Source organism: Pseudoliparis swirei, chromosome 22 (genome assembly GCF_029220125.1).
Source record: "Pseudoliparis swirei isolate HS2019 ecotype Mariana Trench chromosome 22, NWPU_hadal_v1, whole genome shotgun sequence".
Classification (NCBI taxonomy): Eukaryota; Metazoa; Chordata; class Actinopteri; order Perciformes; family Liparidae; genus Pseudoliparis; species Pseudoliparis swirei.
The window spans coordinates 7,490,541-7,509,862 of record NC_079409.1 but is presented as its reverse complement, the minus strand read 5'-3'; the positions used below and the strand labels follow the sequence as shown (position 1 = coordinate 7,509,862).

General features: G+C 43.6%; 1 protein-coding gene across 5 annotated transcripts in view; it reads right to left on the bottom strand.

The window, feature by feature from the left end:
- Positions 1 to 4,060: 4,060 nt before the first annotated feature.
- Positions 4,061 to 19,322, bottom strand: part of map7d1a (MAP7 domain containing 1a) — a 45,070-nt gene continuing 29,808 nt past the window's right edge. For 4 of the 5 annotated variants that reach the window (XM_056443545.1, XM_056443542.1, XM_056443543.1 and 1 more), the window contains 13 exons: positions 18,173 to 18,277; positions 16,781 to 16,903; positions 16,544 to 16,689; positions 16,068 to 16,198; positions 14,477 to 14,706; positions 13,170 to 13,401; positions 12,274 to 12,454; positions 11,275 to 11,379; positions 9,008 to 9,058; positions 8,862 to 8,922; positions 7,514 to 7,595; positions 6,862 to 7,100; positions 4,061 to 4,963 (listed from right to left, as the gene is read on the bottom strand). In XM_056443545.1, coding sequence (XP_056299520.1) covers positions 4,953 to 4,963; positions 6,862 to 7,100; positions 7,514 to 7,595; positions 8,862 to 8,922; positions 9,008 to 9,058; positions 11,275 to 11,379; positions 12,274 to 12,454; positions 13,170 to 13,401; positions 14,477 to 14,706; positions 16,068 to 16,198; positions 16,544 to 16,689; positions 16,781 to 16,903; positions 18,173 to 18,277 — 1,697 coding nt within the window. In that variant the 3' untranslated portion in view covers positions 4,061 to 4,952. The remainder of the gene's footprint in view (positions 4,964 to 6,861; positions 7,101 to 7,513; positions 7,596 to 8,861; positions 8,923 to 9,007; positions 9,059 to 11,274; positions 11,380 to 12,273; positions 12,455 to 13,169; positions 13,402 to 14,476; positions 14,707 to 16,067; positions 16,199 to 16,543; positions 16,690 to 16,780; positions 16,904 to 18,172; positions 18,278 to 19,322) is intronic. The other variant, XM_056443544.1, reaches the window with a different exon arrangement.

The window sequence follows — 19,322 nt, the reverse complement described above, 5'->3', positions numbered from 1 at the left end:
TAAATCTCTTGTCCGATAAATATGTTCACACTTTCTCAGAACATACTTTTATTCACATGTACCGAAAGAAAAACATGTGTCTTCAGCTCGCAATAATGTGGATGCAGAGTGCACCGAGGTCAGGCTCGTTAAAGACGTGCGGTTTGGTGGAACATCATACCTTCAGCAAGAACCTCAAAGAGTTCCTACACCCAAGTGGTTGGGACCGTCCAACAGCTGCCTGCTTAGACTCAGCTGCTCCTCGTACCGAGCGACCACCCTGATAGGATGTGAAGCCCGGGGTTCTCTGTGAAACCTCTGAGGTCAGCTCTGTGGTATCAAAGCCCCTGTCTGATGGGGTTGCTCTTAAATCTCTCCATCTCCTGAATAGCTGAATGGTTGGCCTGCGCCGACAGCTCAGAGGAGGATCACCAAACGGGCTCGCTGTGCCTCTCTGTGGCCCTGTCAATAATGCCATGTGAGAGCAGCTGGAGAGGGAGCCTGTTGCTGAGCAGATAAAGAGAGAGAGGGGTGGGGGGGGGAGCATAAACATGAAACAGAGGTTGGTGCATGGGCTTTGATGGTTATGATGTATGCATAACTGTAGCAGTGGTCATCTTATCTGGAGTGTGACTCTAACGGGTGACTCGGTAACATGGCATGAACACACACTTTGGTGTGTGTGTGTGTGGGGGGGGGGGGGGCACTAACCTTAACTGGCAAACTGGCAGAAAGCACCTTTCATTAGCAGCTTTCGGATTACAATCCACAAATTTAACTGAAGTATTTTTCCCCCCAATCTTTCCTCCCTCCGCCTGTAACTGTGCACTGCCTTGCTGACGCCTGCCTAAAAATAGTGCCTCCTAATCCTCCAGACCCCTCGGAGAAGCACTACACATGAGCGGGGCTCGACCAGACCGCGTCCACAAATACAGAAGACACGATGACTTTTAAATGCATCTGCACTTTTCTGGAAATGTTTGGATGTGCGTGTAAATGTAAATTTGCACGGCGAATCAAACTAATGAGTCGGCATGAATCTAGAGAAATGTATTGGGGGGGGGGGAGTAGTCATGCAACAGTATGTCCATCACCTCCGTGCTGCAGTGCTGCACCCTCTGGTGGGGCTGATGAATACAGCTTTTACCAGCAGGTGGTCCAGTGTACTGAAAACGTGCACTTATGAGTCAGAAGAGGTTTATATATTTGTTTTAAGGAAGCCTGGCTGTTGCATATTCAAACTATGAGCAAATGTGAGATGATGTCTCAGTTTGTATTTCTGGTTCCAATTGACCAATTGTATTTTCCTTGCTTAATTATATTTACTTGTATTATCTTTCAAGAAACACCTATAAATTTTTATGAAACACTCCATAAACTTTCATTACTATGCAGATGACACTCAACTATAGAGCAACCAAAAAATGAATTAGCCAAAAATTCTTCATAAAAACAAACATAAAACATGTAAAAACATAAACCCATAAAAACCTGCAAACAAAAGATGTTAATGAAAGACTATTTAGATTTAATCTCAGAGGTGCCTGGCAGCTTGATGTATTCTAATCCAGTGATTCTGCCCTGGCATCAAACACCACTGTAAAGAATCTCTAGTAACTCCTCCTGTAACTCATTGATTTAGGACTCCTAAAGCAAATCTCATACGAAATCTTCTTAAATCATTTTCATCATGGCAAGCATCTGCATTCAAAAACATCTTAAAGAAAAAAAAAAAAAAAAGCGTTAAATCTACTGGATGACTGGTTACCGAGACTGATTATCAACTGCTATTAGCAGGCTACACCTAATAAATCTTAGGATCTGCTCCAGCTCATCTGTTATCACTCAAAACTAAGAAAAGAGATCACATCACTCCACTACTAGCTGCCACTCCTGCACTAGCCTGCTGCACTTGCCTCAGTAAAATCAAAATAACTTTCTTAATCTTCTCTAACTTTTAAAGCCTTGATTGGTGATTTATATATCTCTTAAAAGGAGCATGTATACTAGCTTGCCACACTAGATCTCTACTCACACTACTTAGGGAGACTTGTAGTTTCTAGAGTCTTGGAAAAGAGAGGAGCCAGTTATCCTTTGGTTATCAAGCTAGTCTTTTATGGAACCACACCAATTTCAGTGAGGCAGCACTTCTCACCTCCCTTTTGACAGAGACTTAATCCCTTCCTCTTTGACTTATAGTTAGGGCTGAATCAAGTTTGCCTGTGTCCAGCCCTTGATTGATGGCTATAGGGCTTATACTGGGGGGGCGTTTAGGATGCTCTTTTTCCTATCTCCTCTTTTTTTTCTCCTCCTTCATCATGAATTTTCATCTCTCAATCTCTAACTCTGCTTTCTCCTTGTCGCTTTCCTCATGGGGACTTGGGGCTCATGGGACCCTCGGACCCTATGGCATAAATCTGCTGATGGATCGTCTCGGTCGGGTCATTCACTCTGCTGACTGCTCTCTGTCCTGTTGAGACTGTCCCCCTCCCCTCCGCCTGATCCCCTGCCTGATGGATGTGTCTCCAGGATGGAATATGCCTACTACTGGAATCATTATACTCATTCACATCATTCATATTATTTATTATTTTCCTAAATAATCTGTCCTGTACACACACATCTCATCTATTGCATCTGTCCATCCTAGGGATCCTCTCTCTCCTCTCTCCCTCCTTTTTCCTTTTTTTCCTTTTTCCCGAGTTGTTTTTGGGAGTTTTTCCTGTCCGTGAGGTTTTTGGGCAGGGATGATGTATGTAGAAGATTGTGTACTCTCGAGACAAATTTGTAATTTGTGAAATTGGGCTATACAAATAAACTGAATTGAATTGAATTATTAATGTAAATATGTTGGTCGTAATGGCGAGGAAAAAAAAAAGCCATTCATAGAAGCGATGCACTTTTTTTTCCGTCAGCATCTGGATGATTGAGGGGTAATTCGTAGGAATAAAAAAAACATTGTAAAGAATAATACTGTTTTCCAGTGGAAACAACCATGCGTCAACAAAACGGGGTTTCCACTTACTTTAAATCTTCCTCACATGCACGATGTCGATGGGTCTCCTCGGCGATGGAAGCCTCCAGGTTTCTGTTTAATTTAGCTGAAAAACATTTCCCTCTAAAAAAAGGTAGCTAGTTCAAACAGAGTTTGCATGCATTGCTCAGAGCTTTCCGCCGCATGGTGATCAAACATATTTAATATTTGTATATTTAATGTAATTTGTCATTAGTATTGTATTGTGTATTGTGTATGCATATATGTTATATATATACATATATATTTTATTTTATATTTTACTTTTTATACTTCTTGTATTCATCTATATCTTTCATCCCTGTTTTTTATATTTTATATTTTATTCTCGTGTGTTTAGTTTATTGGTGCTGCTACTGCTACGACAAATTTCCCCTTGGGGATTAATAAAGTATTTATCTATCTATCTATCTAACCCGGATGACGCCCACTGGGAGTCAAGTGCCCGTCTGTGTATCAAAAGTTACAGTTACATTTGGCAAGGGGCAATATGTCATTTAAACCACTATAACTTCAACATGATGATCAGTGTGTATGTCTGAGGAATTGACAGAAGGGGGACATAAATTGTGCTTGTAATCCCCTTCAGCTGTCTTAAAAAACAGTGTGCCAGGCCTCCTGCTGGTCACCACTATGTAGAGAAAAGGGCAGCAGTTAAAACGGCATGTACCCCCTGTGGGGATTTAGTAAAAGGAGACCAAAATGGACAGCTGAGCCAACTCGCATGCCTGCACATCGCTTGGAAGGCCTTCTGGTCTCATCTCCAATTGTGCTTTCCTCTGGTTAGCGGGCACTCATCGTCTTTGAGTGGCCGTCTATCTTTAAAAGTCGAGATAGTCTCAGGAAAGTCACACAAATTAAACAGTCACTACAACGCTGTGAAATAAAAAACTAAAAAACGAGGATTAATTCCTACGCCGTTTTTTTTTCTTCGATGAATGAACCTGAAACGGTATGACGGTGACATTCAATACTTCATTGGGAACATCTGTATCATTTGCTTTGTTTTCCTTGAGCTCGTCAAACAGAGTTCACCAGGAGGCGGCAGACTGGACAGCTGGCCTTTAATAAGACTTAAGATGCTCCCACAGACGCTGCAACGCACATCAAAATAATCATAGCATACACACACACACCGGCATTTCAGATACATACGAGTCCATGTAATCTCAATGCATACGAGAGGAACAACATGGTGGAGTAAATCCCAGTTTCTATGGATTTGAGCTTAAATTACCAGTGGGTTCTTATTTGTGAAGTTGCACACTCGTGATTTCGTCCAGTTCTGCGTACAACCATTTCATAGCAGAGATTTGCAGACAGTAAGAAGCCGTTTCTCTATTTAACTTTACAAAAACTGTTACATGTAGCTTTATACAGACCAGGATGTATAAGACCTGGGTTTTATTTCGAGGGTCTACTCAGAGCAGAGTAACGTTAAACTTTAAACCACAGATCTTCTTTGTTCATCACACAGTTAATTTACATTATTCACAAAAATGTACCCAGTCTTTTACATTTCTCTTTCGGTTAAATAACGAAAGAAAAAAAACAAAACACAGACGGCGTATGGTAATAATTACTCAGCCGTACTGTAATGTCCAAAGGATGATGCTATCGAGTTTTAAGGTGCATGGGATCTATGCCACAAACGTTAACACCGATGCACCCGTGCTGCATGCAGCAACACCTTTCACCCCCGGTGTCTTTTGATTTTCTGTCCTGATGCTGGATCATCATCATCATCTTCATCTTTTTCTTCTGTGGCCCGCTTCATCTTCACAGGGAAGTCCGTTTGCTTTTAGGGACGTTAAAAATAAAAAGTGTCATAAAGTGGTTGGCAGAGTTCACGAGGCTCCCCCATTCATGCGTTGTTGGCAGGAGTCGGGAAACGCTCCGGGGGGCCGGGCGGCGACGAGCACGTCAAGGCTGGAGCATGTCACAGGACCTCTGAGAGGGAGGCAAAGGTCAAATGACACGGAATGAGCAATGACAGGCTCCGTAAACCTCTGACCTCTTGACGATACGGAATGCAGGATGTTAAACGCGTTACGGGGGGCATGAGCCCGTTAGCGCAAACCGTCTCGTTTACGTGAGGGTGGCGGAAAGGTCTCTCGGGAAAGCCATCGCGTCATCGAATGAGGCCAACGTGGGACGTACGTTTACGATTGAATAGGCCGAGAACGAACATATTCTCAATTCAAATTAAACCCTCGAAGCAAGACTAAAAATAAACCGCCGACCATGAGGTTACGTGCAATATCGATAAACCCTGATCATAAATGTCCCGCCAGGTCGAGAGTATCCCGATTTTACAGGAGTGAAAAAGAGAGGGAAGTCGAGTGATTTCAGGAGAGATGTCGGAGCGCTTCTCCCTCCGCTTGTTGACTTGGCATCTCTGACTGCTGGCGAGTCTTCTAACAGGTGAGGATTAAGAGCTCGCTGCAGGGTGCTGCTGACGTTGAGGCATAGTGATATGCTGCTTAATTGCCACGGGGTCTTGTTTCTAGCCCTTTCAGAGTGAAGGACTAGTGGATAGGGTCTCCTCATCGCCACTGCTATTCTAGGAATTCCTGTCTGGGAGCAGGCCCAAGTCAGTGGAGCTGCTGCATAAAAGCTGTCATCAGGATAAAGATATCCCCGTTTTCTCTTCCCTTCCCTCCACTAGTTCTTCCATATCTCATCGCCACCCCTTTGAGGGTGTAAATGGAGTCTCAGTGCCACACCACCTTCTCATCGGGGGGTACTCATTCTCACTAGAGAGATGACCTATGGAGTACACGTTGGGGCTGGTAGTCGCTTCGAGCCAAACACAACAGCACTCGCTGTGGTGCCTTGTCCAGCAGCCTATCCTGGGTAACGTACACCTGGCCAAGTGTGAAATCAGCACACACACTTTTTACAAGTGAGCTGTGGCTCTGCTTGCTGTTACTGATCGGATTAGTACATTGATGTTCTTGGCAAACCGAGATCCTTCAACTCGAAATATAGTTGTTGGGGTACTAATAAAAAGGATACCGTCTGTAATCGGGTCTTTGTGGAGATCTCGGATTTGAAATCAGTTTTTTTTTTTATTATTAATTTTGATCTCTGTGGATCAAGAAAGCATTATCTAACGCCGCCTGGAACCTTGGACGACAGCCTAAATTAGGTTTGTAAACTATCCCGGACCTTTAAGCCATGTCGTTATTCGAGACTACTTAAAACATTTTACTCACAGCTCAGCTGGAAGCTAATGTCTAGTTCATCTAAAACAATACCACTCGACCTTTAACTGACAACATGAAGGGTCATATTACATCTATTCTGGCCTCTCTGCACTAGTTGGCTTTGAGTTTTAGAATCACTTTTCTTTTAAACATATATATATATATATATATATATATATATATATATATAACAAAATATAATATATATATATTAAAAAATAATATATTTTAAAAAATATATATATATATATAAAAATAATATATATATAATAATAAATATGTATATATATATTTATTCATTATAGTTGGTTAAGGTTTATTTTCAATAAGTGCTGGTAGTCAAAATGTTCCCCCTCCTTCCAGTTCTAATGCAAAGCTCTACGTGATTATCCTATCATCTGCTGGCTCTAGATTCAAATGCACTTACCCACAACCTAACACAGGATGGCCAGTCCTGTTCTGCACATTGTCACCAGTGGTGGAACATCATGTCACAGTAGCCACGTTGTCATAAATGCTTTTCATAGTTTTTATCCTTCTTTTCTTCGACTCCCTTTATATGTTCACGAATGCCTTACTTTAGATCTAAAGTCTAAGTCTTTGACATCATGTGTTGCAAAGCCGGTTGTAACTCTGTACCTGCAACATGCTGAGGCTTCATGGGGCCTGCCTTCTTCATGAAAGACTCCTCACTCTCAAACGTGAGGATGGGCTCGGTGGCCATGCCGTTGTCAGACTTATCCCGTACTCCGTTGGTGGTGTTGCCGTGATTTGCGAGATGGATGATATCCCCAAAGTGGGCAGTGTCTTCTTTAGTGGATAGACCGTTTTCATGCCTCGTGGGCTGGATCCCGTTGACCACTGGGAGTGAGGGGCTGCTATAGAGGGGAGACACAGGGCAGAATATGGTTTTAGTTATGATGACGGGTCAGAGTGACTCACGTCCATTTGCGGGAGCCTTTTAAAATATACCCAGAGAAGCGAATTCAAATGCAAAAGGGTAAATGTTTCAATGAGAATGAGTCATTCCATCGACGTCCATTTGCGGGAGCCTTTTAAAATATACCCAGAGAAGCGTATTCAAATACAAAAGGGTAAATGTTTCAAGAAACCAACGGAAAACACAAGAAGACCCTCAATTCAAGTCCTCCGTAAACAATTGTCATCCTGGGAGAGGGTGGAAGTTTACAACAGTGCAACCTCCGGCAGGCTGGATGGATGGGTGAATGTTTTGGCACACACGGTTTATACGATTCACGGTGGTCTCGCATCAACACACGGGCACATTTACCTTTCTTTGACGCTGCTCTGGCCATTTCCTTGCATGTTATTGGGCAGGATGATCTCTGGCTTTGGCTGATAATCAGCAGATGCTAGAGGAGATGGAGTAAAACAGTGACGTATCCAGTAAACAATGCACAGCAACGTGAACACACACACACAATGATTCAATATTCAAACCCACACTACGTGAGGAAAACTTTTAACGGGCAAGAAAGGGATGCCACATTTCCCTGGGGCCATCTTTTCCTGTGAGTCCCCCCCAACTTGGCTGTGGTTGAGACTGATTTCCACACCCCTGACTAGAATGGAGGCATGCCTGCCAGGCCTCCGACCACATAAGTGTCTGGCTAATGTCTTCCCGCATTGGGGGAACATTGGCAAACGGCATATCTTACAGGCCACAATGAAGCTCTTCATCTTACTCATCTAAGGAGGATATGCAAGTTATATGCTTCTTGATATCGTTGGTTTCTTCCATTAGTTCCCTCCCCTGTTAAAATGTTGTTTTCTTTGGTTGAGCTCGTCTCAGGACAAAGAGCGGCCTGTTCAGATCGTAAAGTCCTCTAGGGGAAATTAGTGATTCATGATACTGGGCTATGTAAATAAAATTGACTTAAATTAACTTGAATTAGAGGTTGTCTGTCTCTGTCACCTGTGATCTGCTCCAGCCCCCCCCCCCCCCCAACCCTTAATCTGATAAGCGGCCACAGATAATGGAGAGATGAATTAGAAGTTGTAGGAAGAGTGGATTTTGGTCCGGCCTTTGCAACATCACGTGCGTCTTGATATTATTACTTCTTTCTAAAGTAAGCAGGCTTCTTGCCATGAGCCCACTCTTCCTCTCCAAGTCCCTCAGCGCGGACAACAAGCAAGCACACATGGGTCCTATTGTACTGAGAAGAAGAAGAACTCAGACAGCAGCTGTGCAGGATATGAGGTGGAGATATAATCGAATAAAGCTTCTATACAAAGGGCTCTGGTGTGAGGAAGACTCGCGAGGGAAATGAGGGGAAATACCCACAATAAAAGTACCTGTAACTGTTTATATAACATGTGGAAGAGGTAGAGGAAGCAGTTGGGGGACGGTGCATTCATGAGTCAACAAGTATCCGCCTAAAGGTGGGATGAGTCAGACACCATCAAAAATCTACCTTGTAGTTGATGTGGATTTGCAAACTGGAGCATAGAGGAGGAAATTAAAGTGGATTTTGACTCATCCCTTCACAGATAGCACATTAATGGGGAGATCTGAACCTGAACGCTTCCTGTGATTAAAGGGCTAATCAGTGGCTATTAAGTTCCCTCCATTACTTGAGGATGTTTTTGTTAAAAAGCCAGACGGATGTTCTGCTTACCTTTGCTGCTCTCGGCCTCTTTGCCATTGACGTTTGCGAGAGGGGAGGACTTGGTCTCTTTCTGTGAAGATGGGAGGAAATTACATTTATATTGTTGCGTCAACTTTCCGCCTGTTGCTTCGGCTCAAACGGAACTGCAAATGTACCTTGTCGCCGCCGTCCGTCTTGCGCGTCCTCTTCATGATCTCGTCCAAACGCTGACGAAAGAAAGTCAGCGATAAGACAAAAGGAGCATGCCACATGGACCAAAACACCAAAAACAGAACTTATTACCTTCGCATTGAAAATGTGGAAGGTTATGTTTTGATCGCCGTGTATTTATTTATTTATTTATTTATTTGTATGCGTGTTAGTCGCGGAACAAAAAAAGTTGTAAACCGAATCGCATGAAATTTGGTGGGATGTTTGGTTATTATCCGGGGACCATTTGATTAGATTTTGGGATTGATCGGGTCAAAGGTCAAGGTCATGAAAAAGGTCAACATCTTCTTGAATCGCATGAAATTTGGTGGGATGATTGGTTATTATCCGGGGACCATTTGATTAGATTTTGGGATCGATCGGGTCAAGGTCATGAAAAGGTCAAAATCTTCTTTTTACCATAGCACGGTCATTTTTATCCAATTGGCGTGCAACTAACGCCAACATGTTCATAATTCAATGCCCAATCTTGTGATATGCGAAGGTATGCGCTCTACCGAGTGCCCGTTCTAGTTCAGAGTTTGTTTTTAGAGTTTCTATACATTCTATTCTGGCGGACACAAGAGATCCCAAATAAAGACTTCCAGCTGTTAAGGATGGGGTCAGGTTGAGTGGGCTAGACTGAGCCCACACACTGTTTCACTTCGACATGTCGCTGTTCGTTGCTCCTCTTCACCGGCGCAATGCTGTTCCTGTCTGCTATCTTAAGCCATTTGGCTTGAAGTGAATAGAATCCAGTTGTAATAATAATGAATAATGATGGAGCTGAACTTGTGTATGCAACGGGATGAACAGCGCAGGAAGGTCAGACAGTGAAGTAGGATAGAGGATACGATAGTCCGCAGAAGTACAAAGCATTGTATGCGGTCCGTTTGCACACTCGATCTGAGGACACTAAGAGTCTGGGACAGTAAGCCCATAACTCCGGCTGCCAATCATAAAAGTGAAGCATTTTTAGATTCCGAGATTATTCAGGGTCAGCTCACACAGGCGTGGGTGTGTCGGCCCTCGGGATACTTCGAACCACCTGTGCACCAAATGTGCTCGCAAACTTCTCTTTTGTTGAGGCGATAACAAAAGTCGTCCGGTCAGCTTTGGTAGAAGTCACCGTGGGTAACGGTGTGTCGTACAGTGTAACCAAACCGGGAGTCTTTGGGGCAGAGGGCGTGCTGTTCTTGTGGGCTAATTCCAGCATGCGGCCCCGGCTCGAGTCGGCCTCGATAAGACGGGGACAGTGTAGTGGACAGAAAGGCTGAGCTTTGCCACAGAAGCGTGGGCTTACTGGAGGTGTGGGTGGCATATTGGAGTAGATGGTCATGGTCACAGAACCCATGCAGACATGTGAAAAAGATCTGCACTGATGACTGGCACAGGGAGGTCTCCATTAATATATATATATATATATATAAAATACACACTACCGTTCAAAAGTGTGGGGTCACTTAGAAATGTCCTTATTTTTCAAAGAAAAGCTGTTTTTTTTAATGTAGATAACATTAAATTAATCAGAAATACACTCTATACATTGTTAATGTGGTAAATTACTATTCTAGGTGGAATTGTCTTTTTTAATGAAATCTCTACATCGATGTATAGAGACCCATCTCCAGTGTTCTAATGGTACATTGTGTTTGCTCATCGCCTTAGAAGACCAACGGAGGGGTTAGAAAACCCTCATGCAATTATGTTAGAACAGCTGAAAACAGTTATGCTGGTGAGAGAGGCTATAAAACGAGCCTTCCTTTGAACTACAAGTTTGAAGAACAAAATTAATATTTCAAATAAAAGTCGTTATTTCTATATATATATATATATATATATATATATATATATCTACAAACACAAAGTCTAAGCCCCAAATCCCTGCATGCTTGCATGCAGACAACCAATCCAGGATAAGCCCAAAACATCTTTCGTCTTGGTTTCAGGGTCTCAACTGCTTTTGTCCCGTCAGACGGCGGAGTGAACATAATACAGACCATAATACCTCCACTGGGGGAGCTAAATGCAGTTGAGAGCAGAGCAATCAAACTACAAAAACAATGTTTACGGCAGTTTTTTCTTCCTCAAAACATCTAGCTATGGATTTCTGGCAAATGACGAGTAATTAATGAATTGAAGTTTTACATACATTTTTTTAAATGCGCATTTCCTTTTTGGGGTCACCTGGCTGAAAGCAGAAGTGATGGGAGGACAGATTGAATAGCCTTACCCGTTTCCTCTCCAGCCTCTCCTGCTCCTCCTTCAGGAAGTGTTTCTCCCTCTCCAGACGCTGCTTCTCCGCCTCCTCCCGGGCTTTCGCCTCAGCCTCCTCCTTCTGAAACACACGGGCCAGAATACAACCAGAATTTAAATGCCGGCAGAATGGAGAAAAAAAAGAAACTCAGCCAAAATAACCCGTCTTTTACATAACAAGGGTGTGGTTGCTCTCTACAATTACTGTTTACAGCCACAAAAATGAATACTTTCCTGGACCTTCGAGCCAAGAAGATCTATTTTCGACATCAAAAGTCTTTGGAGGATTACTCAAAGTGAAATACAATACTCGAGCCTTTGGGTCATTATATCGGATCACGTTTAACCACAAACACCACTTCTGTAAAAGACCACAAGGGGGCGGCAAAGCATCATCCAGCATCTGCAGAGGAGAGCGTGCGGGAGCTGATCATATTACAGGTCGACAGGATAGACCAGTACTGGAATGAAGAGTCACATGTCGTCTTTCTACTGATCAAGCATCGCTAGTTCTTTCCTACGCTTCTCCCTGACAACGTCGACAAACACAGAAAGAGTCAATATTGCGTAATGCTTATTTGACTCACTGAAGAGAAAATCGGACACATTCAGTCTAGCCACCGGCTCACCAGCTTGGATTCATACGTTCCTTCAGAGGACGACAACATCCCACCGAAGTAGAACATACCGCACTATGCTTTTGGATCTGCCCGTTCTCATAAAGGTCAGTGGCGTGAGCGGCTGAGCCAATAAACAAGTGACGTTTGTGGCACGGTGTTTACAGCCGTGCGTGGGAATGGTGTACGGAGTGCATTTAAAAAGGCGGTCACAACTCTCACAGTGGTGCATAGAGGAACTTGTCCCTGCTATGAGCTTCAAGTTCCTTTCCCCCTGATCCGACTAACCAGACCTTTCCACTGCAACCTCACCAGCCGCTTCTATTCCAGCACGCTCTCTGCATTGACCGTCCATGTACCTGTTTTTGGAGGCGCAGGTTCTCCTCCTGCTCGGCGTTGGCTCTCTCCTCGGCCTCCTTCTCGTCCAGCAGGCGCTGGGCTTCGTCCCGTCTCTCCTGCTCCTTGGCCATGGCTCGTGCCTCCTCCTCCCTAAGTCCCCTCTCCACTGCCTCCAGAGCTATTCGCTCCGCTCTCAGGATCCTAAAGAGGACATGAGGCTGAGGGTAAGTATTCACCACAAAGTCCTTTGAATGATGTAAACAACACAAAAAAGTTAATTATTCCATTGACGGGACATTTCATCTTTGGTTTACACGCACAAGCAACAGGAAACCAAACTATTTACAAAGATGGAAACAATTGGAAGTACGAGTGCCAACAAGTGATCCCACCACGTTCCAAGCAGTAAATAGCGACTTGCTGTGGTTTGGATCAACAGGCCATCCCATTCTTAATACTTCTACACATCACGAGCAGGGTCGGGTGAGGTCTTAGTAAGACATAAATGATGAATAAAGGAAGCTGCATGGAGCCTTTTTTTTATTGATTACATGGGAAAAAGCCAAATGGCCGAGGTGTGGATTGTCTTGCAAACCAATAAACCAATAAATCACACAAAAATGTGATTCTATACTAGAGCATTAGTTCATATGTTATATGTCCGAGGGTGACATTGCAAATTAAATATACTTGAGAAAATCAAGTAGCGAGTGGTTAAAAGACCAAACCCATAAATGGGAACAAAGCTGGGGAACGACTGCCAGTCCCCAAAAACACAGGCGTGTTTATTTATACTTTATATTTATTTTGTTCTCATGCAGTGTGAAAGAACTCGATAGATCTACGACAATGCCACGTCAACACTGGGCCCATCATCTCTGGTTGTGTTTCGAGGCGTATTAATAAAACCCCTGACCTCTCCTTCTCCTCCTGCTCGCGGCGCTCCTTCTCGTCCCTCTCCCGCTGCTCGCGGGCCTGTCGCCGTTTCTCTGCCATGATGCGAGCTGCCTCCTCCTGGCTGTTGGTGCCCGCCATGGGCTTGGCCGACGGAGACGACGCAGGAGCAGAAGGAGCCGAATGGAGCGGCTCAGGTGAGGCGGAAGCTGCGGCGGTTCTGACGGTCGTGCTCGAGGGATGGGCCGAGGACACTGCGATGGTAGGAGCCACAGGGAACGTGAGTGTTAAAGGACAAGGACACACATATCTTGTGCTGTGTGACTTGACAGAGTTCTGCGATGTGATTATTTATGCTTCCCGGCAAGTGATGACTCTTAAAGTGTTGCTGATCAAACATTATTCACACATTCAAGCGCAGCCGTTTCTCCTCACTGTGAAACAGTCTGTTCCCAGCATCTGGAAATTGTAAACAACCACAGCTTCACTCTAAGAATTTGGTATTTGCATAATTAAGGCTGATTAGTGAAGCCTCGAAGTGGTGTGTGTGCCTGTGGAGCTGTGTGTGGCTCACACTGCCTTTGTTTTCATGGCTAATTAAGCCTCATGATCATCGCTGCACATTGCTTCTTGAAAGAAATACTGATTTTAACTCGTTCCATTAAACTTTTTGTCTGGCCAGTAACAGGAAGAGACACAAAAAGACAGCATGACAGACATGGAGGGAAGCTACCCACAATCCAGATATACTGTATGATAAAAACAAATAGGACAGTTGATCGCTGTGGAGATGACAAGTTTTGACAACATTTTGATTATCGTGCTGTATACTAATCTACAAAATAATAATAAAAATATGTACTCGAGGTCCACTTGCTTGCTTGTGCCACAGCTTTCAACCCCTTTAATGCTCGGCCATCCAGTCCTACATAGGTGAGGCAATGTCAACTGATCAATCTCCATCACTGATGAAAGTGGGGGTGGAAATAAGATAGTAACTGGACCGTGAACAAATATTTTTTTCACGGTTAAGCAAGTTACCTGCTAATGCTCTAGAAAGAAAGAAAATCATAATTAACAGGATCAATGCTGGTGGAGAATTGGGTGATAAGGACTGGGAACAAGTTTGACTTTCTGTTTTCACCGTTTCAACTCACTAAATACCTGAACCATCCGAAATTACAACTCACTGAGAAGGAAATGTTCCTTAAACCTGGAGCTATCCTACAGGATCTAAATTGATGAAAAGTGCAGGGTTAGAGCTCGAGTGAGTTTTTCAATCCAACCCAAACAGAAATAATCCCCATCAAAATGTGTTCTTGTTCTCACTCTTTCTCTGTTCGGGAGTTGCGGGCCTGCGAGGCTCCTTCACTCTTTCGAGGGGGATGGGGGAGGAGGTGCGGTGGTCTAGCCTGGCCGGGGTCCTGGCTCTTTTTGGTCGTCCTTTAGGGGTTGACGGGCTTCCACGTGCGGATGGAGGCCTGGGGGAGGCAGCAGGGCTGGGGGAGGCAGTTCTACCCTTGGGGGGTGACGGCCGTGGTCTTGATAAAGGACTCGGGCTGTAAGAGAGGACAATTCACGGGTCAAATATATGGCAAATTGGAAATTTAGCATCAATTATTGTTGGACACATTAGTGTGTTAGCCGTGGGCTGAAACCTTTGTTTACAACCGAGACGCATGTCATGAAAAAAACTGACATTAGCAAACAGGTTCAAAGCAGACAACGCACCCTTCGGTCAGCATCCCAGCGATACACGGACAAAGCAAGGGGAACGGGAAACCTCCATCATCTTTTATTTCCTCTTGCCCCCTGACACAGACAGCTTTACCAAGCTCAATCAAAGAGAACTTTTTTCACCTATTCCATCCCATCTGCCATAGATGCACTTCAGTGGCCAGTGGAGAGGAAAAAGCCGCTCATCTCGGGATCTTTCATGTCTGGCCTCAAACAGTGCATGAAATATGCCGTTATAAACATGGTCTCTCTGCCTAACTCAGCTGTCGACCACAACAAGCTGTGGGTCAGGGGCTTTTATGGTTAACCTGTTTTACAATATGGTTTTAGTGGCAAACATCAAAGCAGCAGATTATTGTCAGATTTTTCAAATGGTTCTTTAAGAAAATGTTATATGTTTTTAGGTGGAGATTGTAGCTTTACATTATGTACATTATGGTGCATTTTTCAGTTGGACCTTTCACAAGGTTTCAACTTGCCTTCCATAGATCAACTATGTTAATGTTCAATCTATACCTCCATGACTTAAAGATGAAACTTTCCATGATTGATTAATCTGCCATTATGAAATTATGCTGTTGTGATTTCCCAGAATCCAAGTTTTAATCTTCAAATGTCAGTATTGTGTCTTCAAACAGAATTCCACAATTCAGAGATAATCTGATAAAACACAAAGGGGCAGCAAATCCTTGCATTTAAGAATCAATATTACACCTCCCCGCTTTAGGATTAATTATTCAATGTTTAAGTCAACAAACAAACATAAAACAATATTAATTCTAATAATTTTCTGGAGGTTTTAATTGCTGGCGTCAAATTGAACCCAAAAGGTAAAATATGATAGTAAATATAAAGGTAACAGGAGGGAAAGAAAAAATATTTTGTATTCTTAACTTTGACATTCTCTTTTGATATTGCAAAAATAAATAGCCTTTGCTATTAGGCACAGGCGTATTATATTTTCTAAATGATTAACTGCTGTATAAACATAATTGACAAATCAATTAGTTATGAAATTAATGTTGCAGGCCCAAAAACATAATTCTTCATTATCATAATTAGAGATCTGGTTAATGAGATCAGGAACCAGGTTAGTGGTAAATATGACGGACATACGTTTTTTTTTATTATTAACTGACTGGCCTTAAAGTAAAAATAAATAAATACAAATGAACTGTTTTACCTTGGATCTGGTCGGTGTCTCATACTGGGTAGAGACTGTCTCTTCTTCAGCACCTTCTCTTTACTCAGGGCACTCTTCTCATTCTCATTCTCCCGTTCCTTGTCTTTCTTTTCCTTCTTGTTTTTATCCATCTGAATGACAAAAAAAGATGAAAACGGGTTAACACAGTTAAATATTTTAATGTGGCATTCAAAGATAACATTTAAGTATGATTAAAACTCAAAAATAAGACCAGATACACTCTAGGTTGTTCTATAGGAAAAGAGTCGAGTCAGGCACTATGTTTTGCTCTTTTGGCAACAACAATGCAGCCACTGTCTGGTACAGGTTGTGCGTATCCACTCTCGAAGAACAAAATCGGCTGTTGTGTATTTCATGGCCGTTGCTTCGCTTTTATACTTGAAAACAGCTTTTTCTTGCGTTTTCGTAACTAAGATAGCTTCTGCCCTGTGGGTCTCCTAATTGGGCAGACTTACGGGTGTGGAGCTCCGTCTGTGTTGGCCCTGGGTGATGTCGGGTGTGCTGGACGTCACTCTCCAGCGGTCGGAGCAGCGGTGGTGGGGCTGGTGGGCGCACAAGGTGAGGGGACTGGCCGAGGCCGAGCGGGGGCAGAGAGAAGAGTCTGGGGAGAAAGGTGACGTACGATTAGAGCGCGCCGACATTCATACGGCGGCGTGATCTAATGGATTTATGTTCTTTCTTTCCAAACTTACAACCATCTTTGCCATCTTTGAGGACACTGGCAGCACTGCGGCTCCTGGCGAGGAAGGACAGTGTTGGCGTCATCAGCCGGTCGACGATGCTGCTCTCCCACGGACTCAGTGCCAGGCCACGCGCTGCCGGTTGGAAGAACGGATTGATAAAAACATGTCTGCAATTGATGTCCTCAGCTGAACCAGAACTCTGCTGAGATTATCACGCCCCAAACAGTGGTCAAACTAGAGGAACTGAAGCCCGTTTGAAATCAATCTTTTCAGGAGTTCACCTTTAAAGTCTAAAGCGTGTCACCAAAGGAAGTGAACAGAAAGAGGTATTTAAGTTACGGTTCTTGTAGCAGGATATCTACACGCCGTAAAATCAAATACACAGAGCCCCAAGAAGGCACCTCAGTGCCACCCAAAGAGATTAGAAGAGAAAGACAATCAGCTCAGTAAGATATAATAATATTACCTCGGGCTGTGGTGGTATCAGGCAAGAGAAAGAGACTTATTTGAAATGCTTGTTTAGACAGTGAGTCAGTTATTTATAACCACAGAGCCAAAGAAGAGTGAAAACTCATCTGTATTTATTTGGAGGTGAAACGTCCTTCTCTGGCTTTAAGGTGCAGGATGAAGAAGACGTTGCAGTGAATGTTCACCGACATGGTGTGTGAGTGTTCAGGTGGAGAGGAGGCCGAGAGCAGTAAGAGAGTAGCTACCCATCTATTTTTCTGGAGGAACAGTACCTGCTCCGGGGCATTTTCCGAATAAATTATCTCCTGAAAAATGCTGACTCACTCACTAACTTTTCTTTTGTTTTTTTTTAAGTCCTGAAGTTTCTCCTTTCTTTGCAGGAGTACAACATGACCTGGTTAACGTGAGGCTGCTCAAACCCACAGCATGAAGGAAGCTTGATTGCAAGACACCAAAGATAATTCAAAGACATATTTGTCATTTATAAATCACAAACCCACCTCCGGATCACCAATAAAGCATTCAAGACAATATAAAACAAAAAAAACATCCCATATCCAACATGTTGAAAGGGAGCACACAAGGATCTTTGACCGTGCAGACACATGAAATGACCATCACCACACGATGAACCAACAAAAGGATAGTGAAAAAGACAGCACAACAAAATGTGAACAAAAGCACATAACCCATATGAAAAATACGCAGGACAAAAACCTGACCCAAATTCTGGAGAGTGAACAAAAAGAACTCAAAGTGGTTTGAAGTTAGAAATGGGTCAGCTGGCAACCACCAAGCAAAAGAGTGGGACTGAAATCATGAAGGGGAGGAGCACGGGATGAACGGGTTCGCAGGAGTCGGCGTGGCACAGTGACGGGCACAGTTAAAATGGTAGGGGGAGGGGTTGGTGGGGCATTCCAGATGTTGCCTTACTTCTGCTGGGGGAGTTCCAGAGCGTGGCAGAGGACTTGGACAGTCGCTTGTGTATAACAGAGTCCACGTGTTTGGGCAGGTTGACCGTTGACACAGAGCATCTGCCTAAGAAGCCAAGAGAGCGCCACACAGATGTTCACACAGGTCACATGGTTGAGCGTTAGAGGCGGAGCTTCCGTGGCGTCGTGTGGCACGCTCGAATGATGCCTCTACAAACACCCGCCCCCACACACTGCAGAGGCAACAGTACGGCCGCCATGAAAGCAAATTCCTGCACGCCGGCCGTGTGCATCACAACTCCCACCGCGTTAGTGTACACACACACACAGTGCACCAGATGTTCACGTCATCTCGCCTTCGGTGCGTCGTCGAGCATCTATGGAAATTCTATTTCATCTTTCTGAATGTCTCCTAACGTGATCGTTTTATCGCTTACATTTTTTTTTTAAATGCCTATATTCTGACTTACCAGCTGTGGTCGTTATTTATATGGAACTTTTAACAATAACAATAAAACCGAGATACTTGTCTCCGAGACTTCTGCCACAAGTTAAATGCGACTGAGGTGAATCTAATTTAGTTTTTGGTTGTGAAAAAAAAAAGTTCATCGGCAACATTGTGTCCCTGTTGCTCTGGATAATCCCCACCACACACGGAACAGTTTCCATCGGCACTATTTCTTGGTTGAGAAAAAAAACCACTGGCAGTGAGGTTTTCCGGGAAAATATTTCATAAATAAATAAGTTTCTAATGAATATTTGAAATGGCATTGTTAATGCTGTGACCACACCAAACGGAATGCCAAAGGATCTGTATTCTCCCCGACAGGAGAATTAGTGTTACTGAATCAGTTGTAATGTTCTGCATTGTAGCTTGGCATGGGAACTTGACTTTGGCAAGCAATAAGGACACAGTGGCCTCTTTAAAGTGGCTAGTAAGATTTCAGGGAGCAGTCATGTCCCGCTTAAAGTCCTGCATCACAAGCATGTTCACAGACTACTTGGATTGTTTGTCTTCCAGAACCTCGTTTGCAACCACTCGGTAAACTACGTCCTGTTTGTTTTTGCTGTCCTTAAGTGTTCAGGGTTTCGTGTGTCTTTGTGTATCCTTAGATCACCAAAGAGCAGACTTCTTCTCAACTCCCACTCGA